The sequence below is a fragment of the Cricetulus griseus genome, chromosome 2 (assembly GCF_003668045.3).
Source record: "Cricetulus griseus strain 17A/GY chromosome 2, alternate assembly CriGri-PICRH-1.0, whole genome shotgun sequence".
Classification (NCBI taxonomy): domain Eukaryota; kingdom Metazoa; phylum Chordata; class Mammalia; order Rodentia; family Cricetidae; genus Cricetulus; species Cricetulus griseus.
In genome coordinates this window covers 31,025,464-31,047,387 of record NC_048595.1, presented here as the reverse complement: position 1 = coordinate 31,047,387, position 21,924 = coordinate 31,025,464, and the positions used below count along the sequence as shown (strand labels likewise).

General features: G+C 41.4%; 1 protein-coding gene across 2 annotated transcripts in view; it reads right to left on the bottom strand.

The window, feature by feature from the left end:
* Positions 1-7,284: 7,284 nt before the first annotated feature.
* The window catches only part of Rlf (RLF zinc finger), a 65,708-nt gene continuing 51,068 nt past the window's right edge, over positions 7,285-21,924 (bottom strand). For both annotated transcript variants that reach the window (XM_027399160.2, XM_027399161.2), the window contains 2 exons: positions 16,907-17,048; positions 7,285-12,402 (listed from right to left, as the gene is read on the bottom strand). In XM_027399160.2, the coding sequence (XP_027254961.1) occupies positions 7,750-12,402; positions 16,907-17,048 (4,795 nt within the window). In that variant the 3' untranslated portion in view covers positions 7,285-7,749. The remainder of the gene's footprint in view (positions 12,403-16,906; positions 17,049-21,924) is intronic.

Here is a 21,924-nt window from a genome sequence, read left to right as displayed (position 1 = left end):
CTCTCAATAGTGAAGATGTGATTAATGCTATGAGACCTTTCAACCTAGCTCCCTCCGCAGTGCCAGCCTCCCAGCCCAACCAGACTGCTCAGTTATCTTCCATGTCCCACCACCCCACTGCAGGACTGATGTTAGCAATGCTTTTCCAGCCTTCAGTTGCCCCTCCAAAGAAAACCTTCACCCAGACACGGAGCAGTCAGAGCCATAGTCCTTGCCCCTATTACTTACCCAACCTTCACCCCCCTCCCCATTTATTTTTCCAAATTCTTGTCCACATCACGGATAAAGCTGCTGTATCCCAAAGCCCCGACATGTATCAGGGTTGCCTCCTTACCTGCCTAACCTGATTCAGGTGTCTCAACATTGCCTTCGCATTGTAACACATTTTGGTTGTGTTCTTCTGTCTCATGTCAGTCTCCCTACCAGGCTCCCCTAGCAGGATGCCAGAAACTAAAACATCTCATCCAACACATCCTACCCAGAGATTGACAGAGCATATACACATAGTAAATACTTAGCATTCTAAATTTTAGGTAACTTCCTCAGAGCTACGATAACTTTTGTTTTTAGACTAAATCTGTCATGGTCATTACATAGCCTTGACTGGGACTGAAAATTGCAATGAGGCCACGCTGGCCTCCCAAGCGCTGGGATTGATGCAGAGCGCCACCATGACTGCCTCAGACTAAGTCTGAGAAATATATGTTTTTTTTTTTTTTTTTCTTCCAGTGCTGAGGATTGAACCCAAGACCTTGAGCTTGCTTGGAAGTATTCTACCATTGAGCTATAGCCTCTCAGCTCCATTTACAAATTTTAAACTCTTGTACTTACCCTACTTAGCTAATCTGAAGGTGTTTCAGACCTCCAAATGGAATTTATCGTTCCTGAGTTGTTTTTTTTTTGTTGTTTTGTTTTTTTGTTTTTTGAGACAGGGTTTCTTTCTCTGTGTAGCTTTGGAGCCTATCCTGGCACTCGCTCTGGAGACCATGCTGGCCTCGAACTCACAGAGATCCGCCTGCCTCTGCCTCCCGAGTGCTGGGATTAAAGGCGTGGGCCACCAGTGTCTGGCTGTTCCTGAGGTTTAAATGAGGCAGGCTAGACTTTCTACAACAGCTACATATCAGGGTATAGAGCATTCCAGGAAGCACCATAGTCCATGCAGAGGTGAGAAACGAAGAGGAGCAACTGTTGTGCAAGCCTGACTTTCTCAAGTGCTGTTACTCACAGAAACAACATACAACAGCTTCCTCACAGGAGGAGAAACACTGGAGCTGTAGAACCTGGCCACTCCCCACTCTCAGCTTCTTTCCACTATTCACTCGCACAGCTCGGCTCGCCCCTGACTTAGAGGAGTGGTGTGTCATGTGCTTCATACCACCCGCCATTTCTACCCTTCCTGCCTACTATTCAATGCACTCTGTGGGCTGTCTAGTTAGGTCAGAAACAGTGGTCAGTAAGTCAGGAAAGACATTTCATCTTTTAGAAAAGATGTTTTATTTATGCAAATGTATGCTTGCCGGCATGAGTTATGTCCACCACAGAGGCCAGAAGAGGGCATCAGATCCCCAGGTCGAGTTACAGGCCACAGTGAGCCACAATGTGGGTGTTGGGAACTGAACTTGAGTCCTCTGCGAAAGCATTCAAGGCTCTTCACCCTACCTACTTCATGGGGTTATGAACATCAACAGTATAATTTTATGATAATTACTAACACCTCACAGCACTTTTCACTGTGGATTCCAGGTGTTTCTAGAACCACTGTTTGCCTATGAATCATCTGATCTCACTAACATGCCAATTTTCGTCTAGCAGGTTGACAGCTGTCCCTGAAATTCTTCATTTTCATCAAGCTCATTCCTGATGCTCATGCCTACTGCCACCGTAAAGCTCCACAAGGGCACGGACAGATTTACTTTCATACTTTTGTCTCCCAAAGCATCTCAAAGTCTGTTATTTTAATTTCTGAGTCAAGGAGTCTTAGCCTAGACTGGCTTTGAACTTACTACGTAGTTGCAGATGACTCTGATCCTATCTCCACTTCCAAAGATCTTGAATTACAGACATATGCTACCATGCTCAATAAATGTCTTTAAAGGTATTTGCTGGGTATATTGTGCATGCTTCTGGGCTACATGGTAAGGGGTTGGGGGAAAGGCCAGGGACATAGCTTGGTGGTAGTGTGTTTCTTAACATGCACAAGGCCCTCGGAATTCCTGGCCTTCACCAACACACATAAAAACCTCATACTTCTTTGGGGAATGGTCATGCATCGCAATGACTGTCACTGAGGCACAGTTCAGAAGTAGACAATCCAGGACCTGAGAGAAGATAGGTTGGGGATGGAAGACTTCTAGGAAGCTAATACAAACCTTTCCCAGCCGGGCGTTGGTGGCGCATGTCTTTAATCCCAGCACCTGGGAGGTAGAGGCAGGCCAATCTCTGTGAGTTCGAGGCCAGCCTGGTCTCCAGAGCAAGTTCCAGGACAACCTCCAAAGCAATACAGAGAAACTCTGTCTCGGAAAAAAACCCCAAAACTCAAAACCCAAAAAACCTTTCCCTACGTGGTTCTAGTGAGAACTGGGGGAACACTGAAGCGTGAGCCTTGGGTAATAAGCAAGCATGGATACATCAGGCACTGTTGTTGGTTTTAGTTGAAAAAAAGAGAAGTCCTTGAAATAGTCAATGCTTTCATGTCTGGGCCAAGGTTAGGACAAATTCCAAATAAGACATCAAGTTGGAATTACTAAAAGCTTCAAAATAACCAAGTGACTCTTGGAATTGCCATGTAATTACTCATCCTGGCTTACAAAGAAAACATTCTTCACCCTAACAAAATTTCAGGGACATTATTCATAGATTGGAGGGGGGTCCTACAATAGAAGACCCTAAATAAAGGTTCCAAATATCCACAGCAGTCCCGAACAGCAGCAGTCATGTTGAGGTGTCACAAAGCTTGGGTTCAAACCATACTACAGAGTCATGGTAACCAACAGTGTGGCATGCTGTGTAGAGCAAGGGAATAGAAGAGAGCCCAGAAATAATCTATGTGCAAACTCTTTAATGTTTTAAAAAAATGTGTATGTACAGGGCTGGAGAGATGGCTCAGCAGTTAAGAGCACTGGCTGTTCTTCCAGAGGTGCTGAGCTCAATTCCCAGAAACTACATGGTGGTTCACAATCATCTGTAATTAGATTTGGTGCCTTCTTCTGGCCTGCAGGCAGAACACTGTATACATAATAAATAATCTTAAAACAAACAAAAACCTAAATGGAGATTCCATCTCACTTCAGTCAGAAAGGCAATTATCAAAAAAAAAAAAAAAAAAAAAAGAAAAGAAAAGAAAAGAAAAAAAAAAAAACCCCAAAAACCCCAACAACCAAAAATAACAAGTGCTGGTGAAGAGGCTGGGTAAGAGGAACCCTTATATACTGCTGGTGGGGATGTAAGTTAGTTCAGCTACTACGGAAGTTAGTGTCTGAGTTCTCAAATTCAAACAAACAAAACTAAGAATAGCTGCAAAGAGTGGCAAATACTTTTCTTGATAGCTTTTATCTTTAATCCAATCCCAGCAACCATGAGGGAGAGGCATAGGATCTGATTCCAGGCCAGCCAGGTCTAGGAATTTCAGACCAGTTAGAACTAGTCTCAAAAGAAACAGCCAAACATGGCAGTATACTACATAATTCCAGATTTGGATTTTAAGTTTTGAGGACAGGTTGGGCCACACAGTTAGATCCATTTCAAAATCCTGAACCTATGAAGGTTGAGGAGCTATTAGCAGTTGATGGCTACAGGGGAGGTTCTTTATCCTTTGGGGACATGGATACTAGTAGCCTATACTTCAGTGGATGGCCCCATACTCACCTGCATGAGGGTAGTACTAACTGGACTCAAATATATATATATATATATAATATACATATTATATATATACATACACACATATATATATATACATATATATATATATATATATATATATATATATATATATATATGGGAAGTAGGGGTGGTTACAAAATACATAGCATACCTGTACTAAATTTTCAAAAAATAAATTATTATATATAAACAAGCAAAAAGAAACATAATTACCAAAGGCTCCAGTTTAGTACTCATGGCTGTGGATCAAAGTCAACACACACAAAGGATCTCTGCTCACCCTTGCTTACTGCAATACTATTCACAACAAACCATGGAATCAACTAAAGACCTACCTATGGACAACACGTAACGAACAGTGGCATGTATACACAATTGTGTAGGTTCAAGTCACCCATTTTTAGAAAGGCAGATTGAGTTAGAGATTATCATGTAAAGTGAAATAAGCTAGATTAAGATTGTTAAACATTTTTGGCATATATACAATCTATATTCTAAAAGGCTTTATCTTGGCTGAGTGTAGTAGCACATGCCTTTAATCTTAGCACTTGGGAAGCAGAGGCAAATGACTCTGAGTTCCAGGACAGCATGGTCTATACAGCAAGTCCCTGGCCAGCCAGGGCTACAGTGAGACCCTGTCAAAAAGGAAGAAAAAGGCAGCAGTTGTAAACTAGGCATCTGTAATCCTAGTACACTTTGGATGTGGAAGAGGATAAGAATTCAGTCATTCTTAGGGAGTTAGCCAGTTAGAGGCCAGTCAGGGGAAATGAAACCATTTCAAAAAACAAAGAAACAAAACAACAACAAAAAAACAGAAACAAACATTAGATAGGCATGGCAGCATATGACTGTAATCCTGGTGTTTGGGAGGCTAAGGCTGGATGTTAACCATCCAAGGCCAATCTGGGCTTCATAGCAAGGTCTTGTTTCAAAACAATACATTAAAACAAACCCCATTATTTTGTACAATGCACACAAATAAAAGCTCAGATTACAGGTGTGCCAGGGTTGAGACCTACTGTTTATACTCAGATCACAGGCCTCCCAAGATGATCACCTAAGGAAGCTGAAGCCTACAGTTGAAGACCCCAAGGCACCAGCAGGCATCTCAGCCTATAAATTGTTCCACTGGCACACTTTTTTTTTTTTTCTCCAAACTAAGGACCAGAAAGTGACTCTACAGTATTTGCAAAGAACATAATACAAAGCAGGGCATAATGGGGTATGCTTATAATTACAGCTTTGGGAAGGCTGAGGTAGGATTCAAGGTTGAGGCTAGCTAAGGCTACACAGAGCCAGTCTAAAACTAAAAACCAGTGTCAACAGGCTCATTTGAGAATGTCATCCATTGAAATCTGTGCCAATAAAGGACTTGGGCTTGTGGGGAGTGCTTTAGATGGTCACAGTGAATAGCAGCAGAATGAGTTGTCCAAAACAGTTTCAGAATGGGAAGATGTTGAGAAGTAACCAAGGAAGAGGAGGATAGATGTATGTCATTTCATTGCTAATTAAAGTGGCCGAAAACGTCCAAGGACAGAGTGACGGAGTCAGGTAAAGATATTAGGGTATATTTATTAGGGAGATGCCTTACTTACAGAGCAACCCAGCCAGCCAGCAGGGAACGGAGTAAGTAGAGCAAGCCGATGATAAAAGGGAAGAAGGGGTTACCATGTGCATCCCCTCACTCTTAAACCTCCCTCACGTCACCCTGACCACGCCCTAGGGGGCGTGGCCAGGTAACCTGTAGCCAGCCCTGAGGAGGCGTGATTAATGTGTCCCTTATACCACAGTATTGTTAAGAATTTAATACTGAGCCGAACAAAATGGGATGCACTTGTTATTAGTTTTAATAAGGCTGAGATAGGAGGTTTTGTTTGAGGCCAGCTGGGCTACACAGAGCCTGACTCAGTGTAGAATAAACCTGTAATCAGCACTCAGGAGGTGGAAGCAAGGGGATCACAGCTCATGGCTATTCTAGACAGTGAGTTGACTTGGAGGCCAGGCTGGAGATACTGTTTCAAAAACCCAAAAGCTGGTGTGGTGAAAGCAATTCTAGCACTCAAGAGGTCAAGACAGGAAGATGAAGTCTGAAGTTGCAGAACAGATACTAAAGCAAAACGCCCCACAAGCCAAACCAAACCCTCTATCACCTTGTTGCCAGACCTAGATGACCCAGTTACTGCAAAAACATACAAAAACCAGACTTATCTTGAACCCAGCTTCTTCCCAAATATCCACTCCATTTTGCATTTCCACCTGAGTTGGTCATATGTTTTTCTCGAATGCTTCTCTTGCTGAGAGTCCCAAAAGTCCCATCTTGTTTCATACCTTAATAAGGATAAAAAAAAATCTATGTGCATATGCCATGGTGAATGCATTGCAGTCAGGACAACTTGCTCGAGTTGCTTCTGTCCTACCAGGTAGGTCACAGGGATCAAATTCAGTTTGTCAGGCCTGGCAAGTCCCTTTACGCACTGAGCCATCTCCCTGGCCCCTCTTTATGTGTCTTGACTTCATCTATTCCCTATACTATAATTGTCAACACAGACCATCACCAAGTTTGCATCAACCATTTAAAGACTTTTTTTTCTTTTGGCTTTTCGAGACAGGGTTTTTCTGTATTGCCTTGAAGCCTGTCCTGGAATTCGCTCTGTAGACCAGGCTGGCTTCCAACTCATAGATCCACCTGCCTTTGCCTCCCGAGTGCTGGGCTTAAAGGTGTGAGCCACCAACGTCGGGCTTACAGACTTATTTTTACGTGTTCTACCAGCATATATGTATGTGTACCACATGTATGTCTGGTGACAACAGAAGCCAGAAAATAGTGCCAGATCCTGGAAATTGAACCCGGTCCCCTGCAAGATCAGCAAGTGCTCTCAATTACTATGTTCCCATTATTTATCTCCTACCAATTCTCAGATACTCAGATCCCACTCCACAATACATCTATCGATAAATCTGAGTAAGCTGCTTTGCTCACTATCCTTCTGAGGCTTGCAGCTATGTGTAAAGTACAAGCCCTCAGTTCTCAGCTTCCTAAGTTTGTCTCTGCAGCAATCCTGTCCCTCTTACTGCCAACATGACATTATCCATAGTTTGCTGGGAACTTGGCTCTAAACTGCTATGCCCTTCATGTTGAGCCTGCTATACCCACTCCTGTCTACACAGCCAACTTCTGTCCTTCCTGGTCTGGGAGCTATCTTAAATATTAAGGCAAATAACTCAAATCTCAGAATTGTCTTTCTACAAAATTTTTAAGACAAAGGCCATCCAAAAAAGGATAATGATCTGAATGGTTTAATTAGCTGAAAATCACTGGAGTAAAATATGAGACACACTCCAGAAAATACAAGTGCAACTGCAGTTTGCACATGGCATGAAAACTCATTATGAGTAAACAAGTGGGTGAAAAATTGTAATTTATTGAAACTCAACTCAAAAAATATAAGATGCTGTAGTGTACAATATATTACACAAAGCACCCTTGGGTGCACATTCAAGTCAAGTAAGAACTTCCTACCGATTCCCTAGCCCTCCCACCCTGGGACCTTAATATATATTCCATATACAATCATGCACACTTAATTGGAAAAAGGAAGCCCCAGTATATTTTGATGTATTAATTAGCACCAAACAAGAGTACAGTTCCATTTTTTTTTAATAAACAAACAAAAATCCCAATCAAAAAACCAACTGGAGAGCTACTGGACGCTGCCAATACTGCTGACATAGATATTGTACATTCATGTAAATACACAGCCTATTCTACCCTAAGCAAGTGTGGCTGGTGCTCAGCCTTTGTTCACGTTGGCAAGTGTCCCCACGTTGCAGTGCTGGAGCTAGCTGCTTCAAAAACAAAACAGTGATTTAGGAACTTCCTACACAAAGCTCGTCTGTCTTCTTAGTTGGAAACAAGTCTAAAATTGGTGTGGAGAACTTAGATCTTTCAAGGACAACCACTGGGCGAAGATAATGAAGCTGCTTTAAGGCAAGCTCTCCACAGTCTGTTAATGCTTTGTCCAGTACGACCCTCAAGTTTTCCAAGGAAGGGACTGCCGCTGCTTCAGCGACTACTAATGGTGGGACTGCAGTCAGATTCTCTGCAACTGGAGGGTTAATGGAAGAATGAGGTATGTCAACTTGAGGGTCGCTGTCATTCACTACGGTATTTGCCACAACATTCCCTGTCAAGTCATTAGCAGGCTGAGAGGAGTTATTCAATGGTAAGTGCTCTGAAGGCTCCCAGTCATCAAAATCGTCATCTTTCTCTTCACTTTCCTGAATAAATTTCAGAAAGGAAGATTCAAATCCCATAGGTTTGTAAGTCTTCAGATCAAATGATCTGGGCTGAGGATGCTTCCTCATATTGTCTTTTGGGACCTGGGTTGCACTTTTGACAGTGTTTTCTTGCCCTGAACTATGCTGCCCAGGTTCTTCTTTGATCCTTGATAAAGGCAGCTGGAAGTCTGTGAAGTAAGTACTACTTTCTGTCCCACTGGGATTAGGTATGGGGCTTTCTATTTTACAGGGAGGAGACTGAACTGTATCACACTGTTCCAAAGAAGTGGTTTCTGAAGTATGGTTGCATTTCAAAGTTCCCCTGTAGAGCAGAGTGTCTGCATCAAGAACTGAGTTTCTTTCCACACACCCTTTCTGATCGCCATCCTGTTGAGCTGGGCAAGTGGAATCAGCGTTCTGGAGGGGCACGCTGCTGTCCCCTGGGGAGTGCTCTGTGTGTACTGACTCACAGCTGGTGTTTTCCTCTTTCTTTACACAGGGCTCTACTTCAGAAGGAGGCTCCTCCTTAATTTTGGTACCGTACTTAACACAAACCACAAGGTTCTCTAGCTGCTGCTCTAAATAGGCACTATTCATCTGATGGGTACGTTTGTAATGCCTCACGATGCTGCTCTCCAGCTTCACCACAGACATGCATCCCTGAACCATGCATGGGTATTGCGTGTGTTCAGAATGCTCAACGCACATATGGATAGCTTCTGCTCTTGTCTTAAAGCTAATCGGAGCTTTCTTATCTTTGAGTAAGCCACATTTTTTAGCTTTAGTATTAAATGGCCTTTTGGCAGTTTGCTGCTCCTGCTCCTGTCCCTGCGTCTGTCCCTCTGTCTGCGTCTGCTCCTGTGCCTCAGCTGTCTGACACACCTTTTCACTCCTTAAGAGTCGCTCATTTGCTACTTTTTGGTTGCTGAACAGGTTGTCATAACTGTCCTTATGTCGGTAGTAGACATGCTGGAAGTAATTACTTCGATGGCTGAAAATCTGGCCACAGCCATTGAGAGTACAATGGATTTCATAATCCGAATGGATTTCTCCTTCAATATTATGCTGTTCTAACAGGTGTTGTTTCAATTTACTGAATGAATAAAAAACAGCAGGGCACTGAGGCTGGTTACAAGAAAACCTCGCCGCAGACTCAGTCTCAGAAAGCACTTTAGACTCTTCAATGTGGTCTAGGTTATGAGAGTCACTGCAGTGCTTAGCCAGGGCCTTGGAGCACAGGAAGCGCTTGTTACAGTCCTTGTATTTGCAAGCAAATAACTTTTTACATTTTACAAGTTCCCTTTTGGTTCTTGCTTTGTCCTTCTCTAAGCATAACTGCTCTTTGTTGTACTGATGCACAGTTCTGTAGTGGCGGATCAGGCCTTTTAGATTGGTAAATGAAGAGTTGCAAGTTTTGTGGATACAATGGAATGGTTTGTGGTACTTATTCAAAATATAGCACAGATTTCCTTTAGCAACAGTCCGCCTGCTTCCTCTCCCTTCTCTCCCCTCTCCCTCTTCTCTGTGGCTGCCTATCGGTGATGAAATGCCAGATACCTTACTTTCTGTTTCCTCACAAGAGGACTCCAAGTCTGTTTCTGAGCTGCATTCATCTTTTTTAGAATGACATTGAGTCATCTCTGAGTTACTGTTGGGACCAAGCTCTGCAGAGCAGTCACCTTTCAATCTGTCTACTGAGCATGGCCCTTCATGATCACATTTCTCACTTTCTAACAGTCTGTGAGTTGCCCTGTCACTGCCAATTTGATGTTTGTTTTTATAATGAATCCTAAGGTGTGTTTTTCTTGTAAATGACCTTTGGCAGATGTGACACCGGAATGGGGAATACCGGTGTTGAAACATGGTTAACTGAAGGACCTTCTCTTTAGAATAATTATGCTTTTTAAGGTAATGCATTAGTAAAGCCTCTCTGGTCACAAATTCGTATTTGCATCCTTGAAGCTCACAGAAGAAAGGCTTAGCTGCCAACTGTGCAAGGTACTGACTTGGCATATTTTCATCCTGATTCTGAAGGTTAAGGTCTGACATGGAAGATGGGACTGACTGAAGAGACTTAGCACCACTAGATGGGCACCCCTGCAGCGACCCTGAGAAAGAGTTCTTCAAGCTTAAATGTTTCAAACGTAACAGAAGTTCCAACATTGTATCCTCTGTACATGGCCTTTTAGAAGCACAAATGGAAGGTTCAGGGGAATAACTTCGATGGTCTCGCTTGCATTTAGCATGGATACTGTGATCTAGACCTTCATCTGGCGAGTCGCTGTTTGTATCAGAGCTGGGTTTAGGTTCTGCATCAAATTTGTCAGCCTGATTATGTTTGTCACCCAAGCAGGTAAAGAGGTCTTTTGTCTTGACCTTTCTTGACTTGCAGTGGTATGGATGCACCTTCCGCAGATGTTTCTGCATCCCTCTTGCATTTTTGTAGGTGGATCCACAGCCGTCAAAACCACAGGTAAATTTAGTTCCATCAAAACAAATGGCCACGTTGGAGCACTTCTCTTTTAAACTGGAGGGTACAAAGACTTTCTCATGAGATAGTAATAGGTCCTGCATGGTTTCAGAGTGATCTAGTGTGTCAATTAATTCCTCATTTATTGAAGTGGAAGAGCTGTGACTTAACTGATCACTAGAATTGCTGTCACTGTTGTCCTTCAGGTTTTCTGGGGTATCTATGTGAGCAGTAGCTGATCCTGCACAGAAAAGATGATCTTCAGGAGAATGGGACTTGTCAGTTTGGTCAAGTAGATGAGTCTGGTCCACACAATCTTGCTTCCCACCTGCAGCAGGTTCCTCAAGTTTCACTGATTTCTTTAATTCTCCATCTGGACTCTCAACATTATGCATTGAGAGGTGGTTCTGGTATTCAATTTTGGAATAATAAAACTTTTTACAGCCAACGACATTGCATGTGTAGGATGCATCCCTAAAGTGTTGTGCTTCATGGTGGTAAAGTTGGCCCAGGTCACTGAACACAATATTACAGCCATTCAATTCACATTTATAACGAAGGTCATCATGCTTTTGTTTGTGGTTAAGGAGTTCATTCACTGATCCAAACCTTGCATAGCAATCTATAGAAACACACATATAAGGTTGAGGACCACAATGCACCTGCTCATGCTCTCGCAGGTGAAAAGCAGACATGAAATGCCTCCGGCAGTAAGTACACTTCTCTCTTCTATTTTTCATATCCAAGTAGTGCTTGGCATTTTCATCATTGTTTTGGTGTTCAGCTTTAAGATGCACACTTAAGTATTTGAACTGTTTGAACACACGGGAACAGTCTGTACCGGGACACGGGTACAAGTCTCTGTCTTGTAGGCGGCGGTCTTCTAACTTACTAAATGTGACATATTCATGAGATTCTCCTTTGGCTTGTTCGCTCAATGACTGATTTTGTTCCAGACTTCCAGTGGGACTCTTGGGATAAATACCCCTTTGCGAGCCTTTCAACAGTAATTTCTTTCTGGAACGGTCTCTTCTGCTTGGTGGCATTTTAACGTGTTCCATTACATGAGGAACAAATAGTTCTTTTCTCTTAAATTTTTTAATACAAACTGGACAGGTGTATATTCCATCTTCCATGTGCATCTTGGAATGATGAAGAATCCTGGCCTCTATGCATTCCCGCTTACACAGCAAACAGAAGAACTTGTACTGCAGCCACCTCTGGTACCTCTCAGAAGAACCAATGGGTTTTTTATCTCTTTTCTCTTTATTCTGATCTGCCAGATTTCTTCTATATTGTTTATCTTCTTTACTTTCATCATAGTCACTGAGAAATGACTCTAGGACATCTGTATCATTAATAGACATTTCATAGCCACTTAAGTCATCATCAGAATCTGAGGCTTCTTGTCCCAAGAGTTGGTGGCAATGTCGTTTCAAAGTTTTCCAGTCCCAAAATTCAGGATCGAAGGGCCAGTGGGCTTTTAAAGCTAGTAAGAGCTCACATCGGAGGGAATTTGGAACTGGTGCATTTTCTTCATCAAATTTTTGATCTGGCTGCAAATACAGTTCTTCCAGCATATTGAATCCATCCAAACTGGGTTCAATTAAGAATTCTGTAAGCTGACAGGCTCGCCTAACTTCCAAATCTTCTGGTAAAAGACAGGAAATTGTTTTACAGACTGAAGCTTTCATTTCCTCATCTTCACTTGATCTGAGTTGAAGAGCTCTGACACACAGTAAAATTGATACCCCAATACCAGCGTCTTGTGCCTACAAGCAAAAGAGGAAATAAAAGTCAGTCTTGTCATACACAAAGAATTACATTAACTTTTGTGGCTAACATATTTAACTTCTGAAAAACTTTCAGAGTTCAGGGCACATGTCTATAATCCCAGCATTTGGGAAGTTGAGGCAGAAAGATTATTCGTGATCAGTTAGGGCTAAGGTGAGATAGCCCAGTAGATAAAGGCACTGGTTACCAAGGCGTGGGGATGGGGGGCGGCAATCTATAAAGATAATAGTATAATATTATGACCACATTATATTCTTCAGTATGTTTTTCTGTTTATAGTGAAAGAATAAATGCAGAGGCCAGGATTCATCATTCTAACATGGAATATATGCATATGTATATGTGTGTATGTGTATATATATATATATGTACACACACACACACACACACACACACACACACACACACACACACACACACACACACACTTACTTCAAGAAAAAAGAACTTTTTGTTCCACAAGTAATGGGACATGTTAAAATGCTACCAAGCAAAAGAGTCCATCCTAAAAAAAACTTTTAAAAAGACTATTTAACCAACACTAAAAACATAGCCCCCCCCCCTTTTTTTTTTAAATTTTTTGAGACAGAGTTTCTCTGTGTATACAAGACTGTTCTGGAACTCTTTCTGTAGACCAGGCTGTCCTTAAACTCAAAATCCACCTGATTCTGCCTCCTGAGTACTGGTATTAATTAGTACTGGTATTAAATAAAGGTGTGCACCACCACTGCCCCTTTCATTTTGGGTTCTTAAACTTCATCTTAAATCTCGTTCTCTCCTTCATGTAAACAAATGTAGTCTCACATAGGCCTTGAACTACGCTTTACCAAATGTTGGATCACAGGCATGTACCACCACATCCAGCTCCAAGTCACATTTAGATCATTTTTGTCTCAACATGAAAGGGACTAACTTAGCTGCTGTAATTATGCAACAAAGTGTATTTACGGTTAGTTACACAGTATGGTATATTGTTCAGTTGTTTGGAGCCAGGGTCTTGGTGTGTGGTACCCCACCAGGCACTGCTGACTGTACTGTAAGGGTAAGCAGTTCTTACCCTTCAACGAAATTTCCCATGAACCAAATGCATAAACAAATGCAGGAGTTTACAGGATTATGGGGTAAATGAGCTCAATGAAAGATAAAAAAAAAAAAAAAAAGACAAAACCAAAAACCAAAAAACAACAACAAAAAAAGAATGGTGGTATTCAGGGGTAAAGTGGGTAGTTTAAACCTAGGTATTTAAACCTAGTAGGCACCTATAATCCTAGCACTGAGAAGACTGAGAAGGGGAGACACAAGCAATCAAGCAAAAACAGGAGTTCAGCAAATGGGGGAGGAGGAAACATGGTGCACAAGTGATTAGAAAGCTCTCTGTATGGAAGCACTGGGTTTTTCAGGGCCCCAACACTAAATCCTTATCCAATTTCTCTTTCAACAATTGTCTTGCACATTTCAGTCAAAGGTGCAATCAAATCTCAGTGTTCCTAGAGTAAGAGATAAATAACTCCCCAGAAGGTAGTTAAAACTCACAAAAAACAAAGATTATTGTATACTTGTCTTTATCAAGAGAGGCTGAAATGGAAGGTGACACTGCATAAGCAAGGGGACCCTGTGGCAGAGGGGTTAGATATGCAGTGGCTAACAACAAAGATTAGTGTCAGACTTTGACACAAGTTCAACTCCTCCAGACCTCAAGTTTCTTTATTGGTAAAATGGTAAGAGTACTGGGCAATATTCATTTTCCTCATGGCTATTATATGCATGAAACAATGAGAACATAAACTGACGGCCACAATGTATGATAAACATTCAAGAGTTTGGTAAACAATCTGCTGGCTTCTATGTTGGTCATCATTCTAACACTGGGAACATGGGCTGCAGAAATTACTCAGTACTTCAGAGCACTGACTGTTCTTCCAGAGGACCTGGGTTTGGTTCCCAGCACACACAGAATCTCTTAACTGTCTGTAAATCCAGTTCTAGGTAATCTGATAACCCCATGTGACTCCATGGGCACCAGGCATGAAGGTAGTACACAGACAGACAGGAAGGCAAAAGAGTCATACACATAAAAATTGTAAAATCTTTAAAAAACAAAACAAAACAAAACAAAAAAAACCAAAAAAAACGTGAATATGGGCTGGAAAGATGGCTCAGTTAAAAGCACTAACTGTCCTTCCAGAGGACCTTGGTTCAATTCCCAGTACCCACATGGCAGCTAACAACTTTCTATAACTCCAACATCTGACACCCTCACAGACATACATGCAAACAAAATGTCAATGTGCATAAAAAAGAATAAATTATTTAAAAAATATTATGAATATAAATAATTGTATGAATTTGCAGAGTTGTAACAGCCTAGTTATTTATTCTAGATAAAATTTCCTGTTTATATAATTCTCATTTCAGAATAAAAAGAAGATTCAGATGTTCAATGTCACTGGCTAGTGAGCAGAGAAGGGTTTTTAAACTTCAAGTGTTGTATCTAGAGTCTAGGGTCTTAGTTTCACACCTTTACAATCTGTTCTCACTGTTTTGTCTTGTTTTGGGCTGGGGAAGTGAACATGCTTGCCATGGTGATCATGTGGGAGTCAGAAGACAGCCATGGGCCATGTCATTAACACAAGCCTGTGACTACAAAACCATGCAAATCCTAGGCCAGTCCCCCGCAAAGCTTTAATCCCAGGCCTTGGTTAGTTGAGCAGACTTTGCTATAGTAGCTCACTTTGGACTTGAACTTGTGGTTCTATTTTGCTTCACAAGTACTGGGATTATAGACAGACACGAGCCACTTGATTTTTAAGTAGTTACAAAGTCACCTATAACAATGAAATCTATCCTAGCCTCTCTTGCAGCTGGATGTGGCCACATGCATGTGCTGACGCCCTGGTTAGGAAGGTGTGTCATGGTGTAGTCTGCCTTTGTACCTACCTCTTCTTTCCTGCTCTATAAAATGGAAATATCCTATCAGGATTAGGCCATATAGCTTAACACTCGGAATTGGTATGGAAGGTATGCTTTCTATATGTGGAGTCTATAAAGCAACCTGGCCTGTCTACCTAGATTATATTTCTATATGAAAAAACAGAAAGATTTCCATGTAGCTCCTGTCAATGGACTTAAGAATCTCAATAGAGCCTACACTTGGTCCCCGCACCCCCTATCTCTTCTGTCCTTGAGGTGAACACCATGTGAAGACTAGAAAAGGACAGCCGACAGCCACACCCAAGAGTGCTGGTGCTACAGGTACACTGCAAATCCTTCAACCTGTCAAAAACAAAACAAACAAAAAACCCAAACAAACTACTTTCTCTAGTATCCAGCAGCTTCCCCAATATTCCGTTTCTAAAACTGCAGAATTAAAAAATAACCCCTAGTAGCTGTCATTGGTGGCTCATGCATATAATTTTTGTATTAGGAAAGTTAAAAAAGCAAGAACTGCTTTGAGTTTGAGGATAGCTTGGGCTACAGAGCAATATGTTGTCAAAAACAAACAAAACAAAACAACTAAATAGGGCTGAAAAGATGTCTCAATAGTTAAGAGTACTGTCTTCCAGTTTGATTCCTAGTATCATAGTGGCTCATAACCATCAGTAAATGTCAATTCCAGGGGATCTAACCCCCAGTTTTGGCCTTTGAAGGCACCAGATATACATGTGGTGCACATATGGTGTAAAATACCCATAATTGTAAAATATTTTTTATATCCATAAAAACAAACAAATGCCCAAGAAAACAATACCTGTTGGTTGGCATTCAACTTCACACAATCTCTCCCTCTCAAGGGTGACTGAATGTGTAAATATGTTAGTACTCATGTGTTAACAAAAGGGTTTGCAGGTAATAAAGTCTCAAATCAGTTGGCCTTACAGACCGTAGTAGTAAGATGGCTCAGTAGGCAAGAGTGTCAAAAGTGGTAACCTGAGGTTGATTTCCTAGGACCCACTCTGTAGGAGAGAACCAATTTCTCTACTCTCTCGTGTGCACTTGCACACACAGAAATGAAATATTTTTGGTTTTTTTAAGAGACATAAATCTAGGTTAAGAGGTTCAGGTCAGAAGCTGGTGGAGATGACTTAGTGGTTAAGAGCACACACTGCTCACTTTTCCAGAGGATCTGGGTTTAATTTACACCACCACATGGCAGCTCCCAAGATCCCATTTCTGTATCCTAGCACTCATGATCACAGTGAGACAGGCAGGGCGTCCTTTCAAGGCTGGTCTAAGAACCAAGAAGGGAGGCATGGTAGTATACATACAGAAACCAACACTTGAGAAGGAGGCAGAGGACCAGCCATTTAACGGCATCCAACACTATTTGACACCCCGTCTCAAGAAAAAAGAAAAAGAAAAATCAAACCAAACCTGTGGCTCCTTAGAGGTCAGTTTGCAAATGAGTGAGGCAGGGTCAACTCTACAATTTTAGAATTCCCCAAGAAGCTGCCACAAACAGCAGGGAAAGCAGAAACTACTCACTTCAGTCTGTATGACTCTAATCAGGCAAAACAAATGCTGCTGTGTTTTAGCTATGACACCAAACTGCCGACAGCGCTCCAAAAATGTCTCCAAAGACGGGTCTATTCTTCTTTGCAGTTTACTCCAAAAGAGAGTCAGTTCCCTGTGAAAGAAAACAGTTGTATTAAATATAAACTGGTGTTTGCTGACCCACTCTTGACCACAGTTTTTTTTTTGAGTCAATGAAATTAAGCTGTCAATAGAGACAATAAAATCAAATGAAAAGCTGTCTAATCCTCATCTACTTCTCCCTAAACAGGAAACACCATGAAACATCTCTCCTGAAAGTTCTGATTCCTTTCTTGTCTGTTCAAAGACAAAAAAATAACTATTTCCTTTATTATGACATTAACTTTCCCTCCTTTACTTAGATTCCCTCTTTTTCTACAGGCTTAACTTTCACATTGGTCATTAGTTATACTGAGTGAATTAAAGTCCGTTCTAATTAACTGGGCAAGTACTAAGGAAATCTATACAGCCTGTCAACATCCTAACAGACACTTGATTTCTGGCCTAAAATGTGATGGTGCTATTAGGCCTACGTTACTGAATGCTTAAATAAAATGGCACTCTGGGAAATAGTTAAAACACAGAAATTCTACAAATATTCATTATGGAGGCAATGAAAAGCTTGAAGGAAATAAATTATTAGTGTGAGACCATGTTTCATTATGTAGACCAGGGCTGGTCCTGAACTCAGAGGTCAGGCTGCCTCTACTTCCCTAGTGCTAGAATAAGCAAGAGCAGAAGGGAATGCAGGTTCAGTTCCCAGCATGCATTTGGAGGCTTAAAACTCTAATTCCAGAGAATCCTGCACTCTCTTCTGGCATCTGAGGGCACAAGTATGTGTTTCACATACTTGCATGCAGGTGATACACTCAGGCATATAAAATAAAAATGAATCTTAAGTGAAAAGGAATGTCTAAAGGCAGAAGGGTGGTGTATATCTTCAATCCTCGCACTCAGGAAGCAGAGGTAGGTGGATCTCTGTGAGCTCGAAGCCAGCATGGTCTACCCAGTGAGTTCCAGGCCAGTTAGGACTATGCAGTCAGATACTGTCTCCATAAACAACTGATTTTTAAAAAGGACTGAAGACTGGGGAGCTAGTTAAGTGGTATAACACTTGCTTGGTATGGGCAAAACACCTCAAAGTCTGTGTGTGTGAAATCTACTGATCAAAAGCTAGTTATAGCCTGGCGTCGGTGGCGCACGCCTTTAATCCCAGCACTTGGGAGGCAGAGGCAGGTGAATCTCTGTGAGTTTGAGGCCAGCCTGGTCTCCAGAGCGAGTGCCAGGATAGGCTCCAAAGCTACACAGAGAAACCCTGTCTCAAAAAAACCAAAAAAAAAAAAACCAAAAAAAAAAAAAGTTACATATTATGAAGAGTAAAGGATACACAATGTAAACTATCTAAAATTTACTATCTCAAGCCAGGCAATGGTAGTCTTGCTACTCCAGAGGCTGTTAGGAGTACTGTTACTAGTTCAAGAGCCTGGGCTACACAGTGACTATGAGATTAGCTGAGATTCACAGCAAGAGCCAGTCTCAAAAACAAAACACAAAAACCTTACACAAAAAAACCCTTAAATTTAGGGGCAGGAGAGATGGTTTGATTAATTAAGAGCAGTCTTACTTTTGTAGAGGAACAGAATTCTGTTTCTAGTATCCATGTCTAGAAGCTAACAATAGCTAGTAAACTCTAGCTTCAGGGGACCTTATGCAGGAACGCACGCATACAAGCACACAAACTCACGCGCACAAACACAGAAACACAGATTCACACACTAAACCACAAAAAAGGGGTCAGGAGAAATGGCTCGGTGTTTAGAACACTTGCTGTTCCTGCAGGAGTTGGGTGTGATTCCCAGAACCCATACAGTGGCTGACAACTGCCTGTAACTCTAGTTTTAGAGGATCTGACACATTCTTCAGGCCTCTATGGGCACCCAATTCACTAGTACACACACACACTTGCAGGTAAAACGCCCATACACATAATGGTAAATAAATATATATTTTTTAATCCAGCTGGTGATATAGCTTAGTTAGTAAACACACTTGCCTACTGTATGAGAGGCCCTCAGTTTTATTCCTAGTTCTGAAAACAATGAAATATTAGACAACTATAATCTGAGCACTCAGGCTGAAGAAGAAGGAAGGCCATCTGAAGTCTGGTGCTGGCCTGGGTGACAAAGTGAATTTAAAGCTAACCTAGGCTACAGCAAGTCCCTTCATAAACAGATGACTCCTATGTGGTGAAGTGATGAGTAATATTAATCTAATAAATCATACAAAAATTTATTTTAAAAATTGGGAAATTTATGTGGTTGGAGGCATGGCTCGGTGGTTAAGAGCACTGGCTGTTCTTTTAGAGGGCCCAGGTTCAATTCCCAGCACCCACATGGTACTCAAAGCTATGTGTAATTCCAGTTCTAGGGCATCCAACATTCACACACAGACATACATACAGACAAAACTCCAATATACATAACATAAAAATAAACTGTAGCCACTGGTGGTTTTAATCCCAGCACTCAGGGAGGCAGAGGTAGACTGATCTCTTTGAGTTTGAGGACAGCTAGGGCTGTTACACAGAGAAAACCCTGCCCCCCAAAACAAAAAACCCAACTTTAAAAGATAAGGAAACTAGCCAGGCAGTGGTGGTGCAAGCCTTTAATCCCAGCACTTGGGAAGTAGAGGCAGTCCGGATGGATCTCTGTGAGTTTGAGGCCAGCCTGGTCTACAAAAGCGAGTTCCAGGACAGGCTCCAAAGCTATGGAGAAACCCTGTCTCAGAAAACAAAACCACACACACACACACACACACACACACACACACACACACACACACACACACACACACACACACCAACACCAAAAAACAAAACAAAACACCCCCCAAAACAAAACAAAAAACAAACAAAACAAAATAAAGGGAGAACTTTTAGTTTATGTACAGTAGGAAACACAATTTGGTTATTTTCCTGCTAAATTAAGCTAACAATAAAATATTTTCCTATAAAATTAAGCTAATAATAAAATATGCTAGTTTTTCTCCATGTGCTGGGATACAACTGTGTAATAAACAACATACATGACTTTGGTATGTCACAGTCCAGCTGGGGTAGAAGAGCAATGTAAATATTCCACCAGAAGCAAAATGTTCAGCATGCAAAGTTTAATTTCACAAATGCTAGAACAGGCAAAGACTAGCCTATCAAATACTCAACAGAAAATGTGGTAAATGTCAAGTTCAACTGTGCCTTCATCTCTAAAGCAGGACAGTCACCACACGCCCCTGTGCAGTGTGCAAAATGGCCCCTTTCACTTTCCAGGTATCTCTACTAGCACTGCTGGACACCCACAGTGCGCATGCTCCTGTTCTCATTCTTTGACACACACCCCGAACCCCAAGTTGTATGCAGCTGGGATTAATGGATAAACTAAGTGATACAGCTTCTAGTAATGAAAGGCATGGTGAATGTTGCATTTTGTTTTTGTTCTTTGATGGTGATTTTTAAATGTCTCTGAAGAAAATTTCCTGAGAACAAAAAAATATTCTGGGTGATAGAGCTTTATAGTTCACATTTCAAACACTATCTTTCTTGGTAACAAATTCAAGAATGACATTTTCTAGAAAAAAAATTTAGAGTATGTACTGGAAAGGTTATGTGACTTTGAGACAGGGTTTCTCTATGTAGCCCTGGCTGGCCTTGAACTCAGAATCCACCTCTGCCTTCTGAATGCTAGGATTAAAGGTGTGAGCCCCACGGCCCAGCTCCTTTGTGGCTTTTTATTTCAGTTATTTCAACTCTTGTGTATTTTTTAATTTTAACATTATCAAATTATTTAATTTAATTTTAAATTAAATTATTTAAATTTAAAATTAAATTATTTAATTTAATTTTAACATTATCAAAAATGTCACTTAGACTTTGTGTTTTGAAAAGGGTTCTTACTATGTAGGCAGGCTCACGGCATACTTTCCCCACCCCTAAATTCCAGTATGACAGATGTGAGCCATGACTACAGCCTTTAAATACTTGTTTTCTAAATAAGAACCATAGGTTCCTCCATCTTCCACAAAAGCTCCCAGCAGAACAAATAATCTTTCTTGAGCAGAAGTTCTGAGATTAAGTTTTTCTTAGTTAAATTTATTGCTCTATGTGATTCTTACTCCAATATCTAGCCTCACCCCACAAAAAGGAGAAAAGGGTTTTTTTTGTTTGTTTGTGATTAGATTCCATTGCTCTTTGACTTGCTTAAAAGCTTTTTAATGAAGTGTTAAATAACTAACATTTTCTTTACTTTTTTTTGCATAGGCAAGAAGGAAATCCTCATTAATCCCTTCCTGCTTCCAAGGAACACCATTAATCCTAGAGCCAGCTAGAGGTTCATTTGAGTAGTGGCTGAGTGAAGAAGGGGTGGGGGGGGCACTGTAAAAAAAAAGTTGAATCAAAAAATTGTGGGAGGAAGCTGGGGATGGCTCAGCATTTGAAGTGTTTGCTGTACAAGAATGAAGACCTGAATCTGGATCCCCAGCACCCATGAAAAGGCCGGGTGTGGTGGTGACCACCTAGCACCCCAGTATCAGGAAGCAGGAGACAGCAGGTGCTCTGAGACAGAAAGTGGGTTTACTGAGAGGAAGCCCTCCAAGCACATGCACACACAAACATAAATACACACACAAATGGAAAGCAAAGTCTGAAGCTGGGTGTGGATGTAACGCCCCAAATCTGTAACCCTAGCACTTGGGAGGCAGAGGCAAGAGAAGTGTCTTATATCTGGGGCTAGCCCGGGCTATAGAATAAGATTCTATTCCAAATAACCAAAGGGGGAAAACAAACAAGGGGGGAAAAAAAAACCCACAATAAATGTATGGGCTTATTTTTGAATGTATGGGCTTATTTAGAATCTTGGGTCATACAAACATGAGGATCTGGGTTGGAATTCTGCAAACTCATGTAAAACAAACCTAAT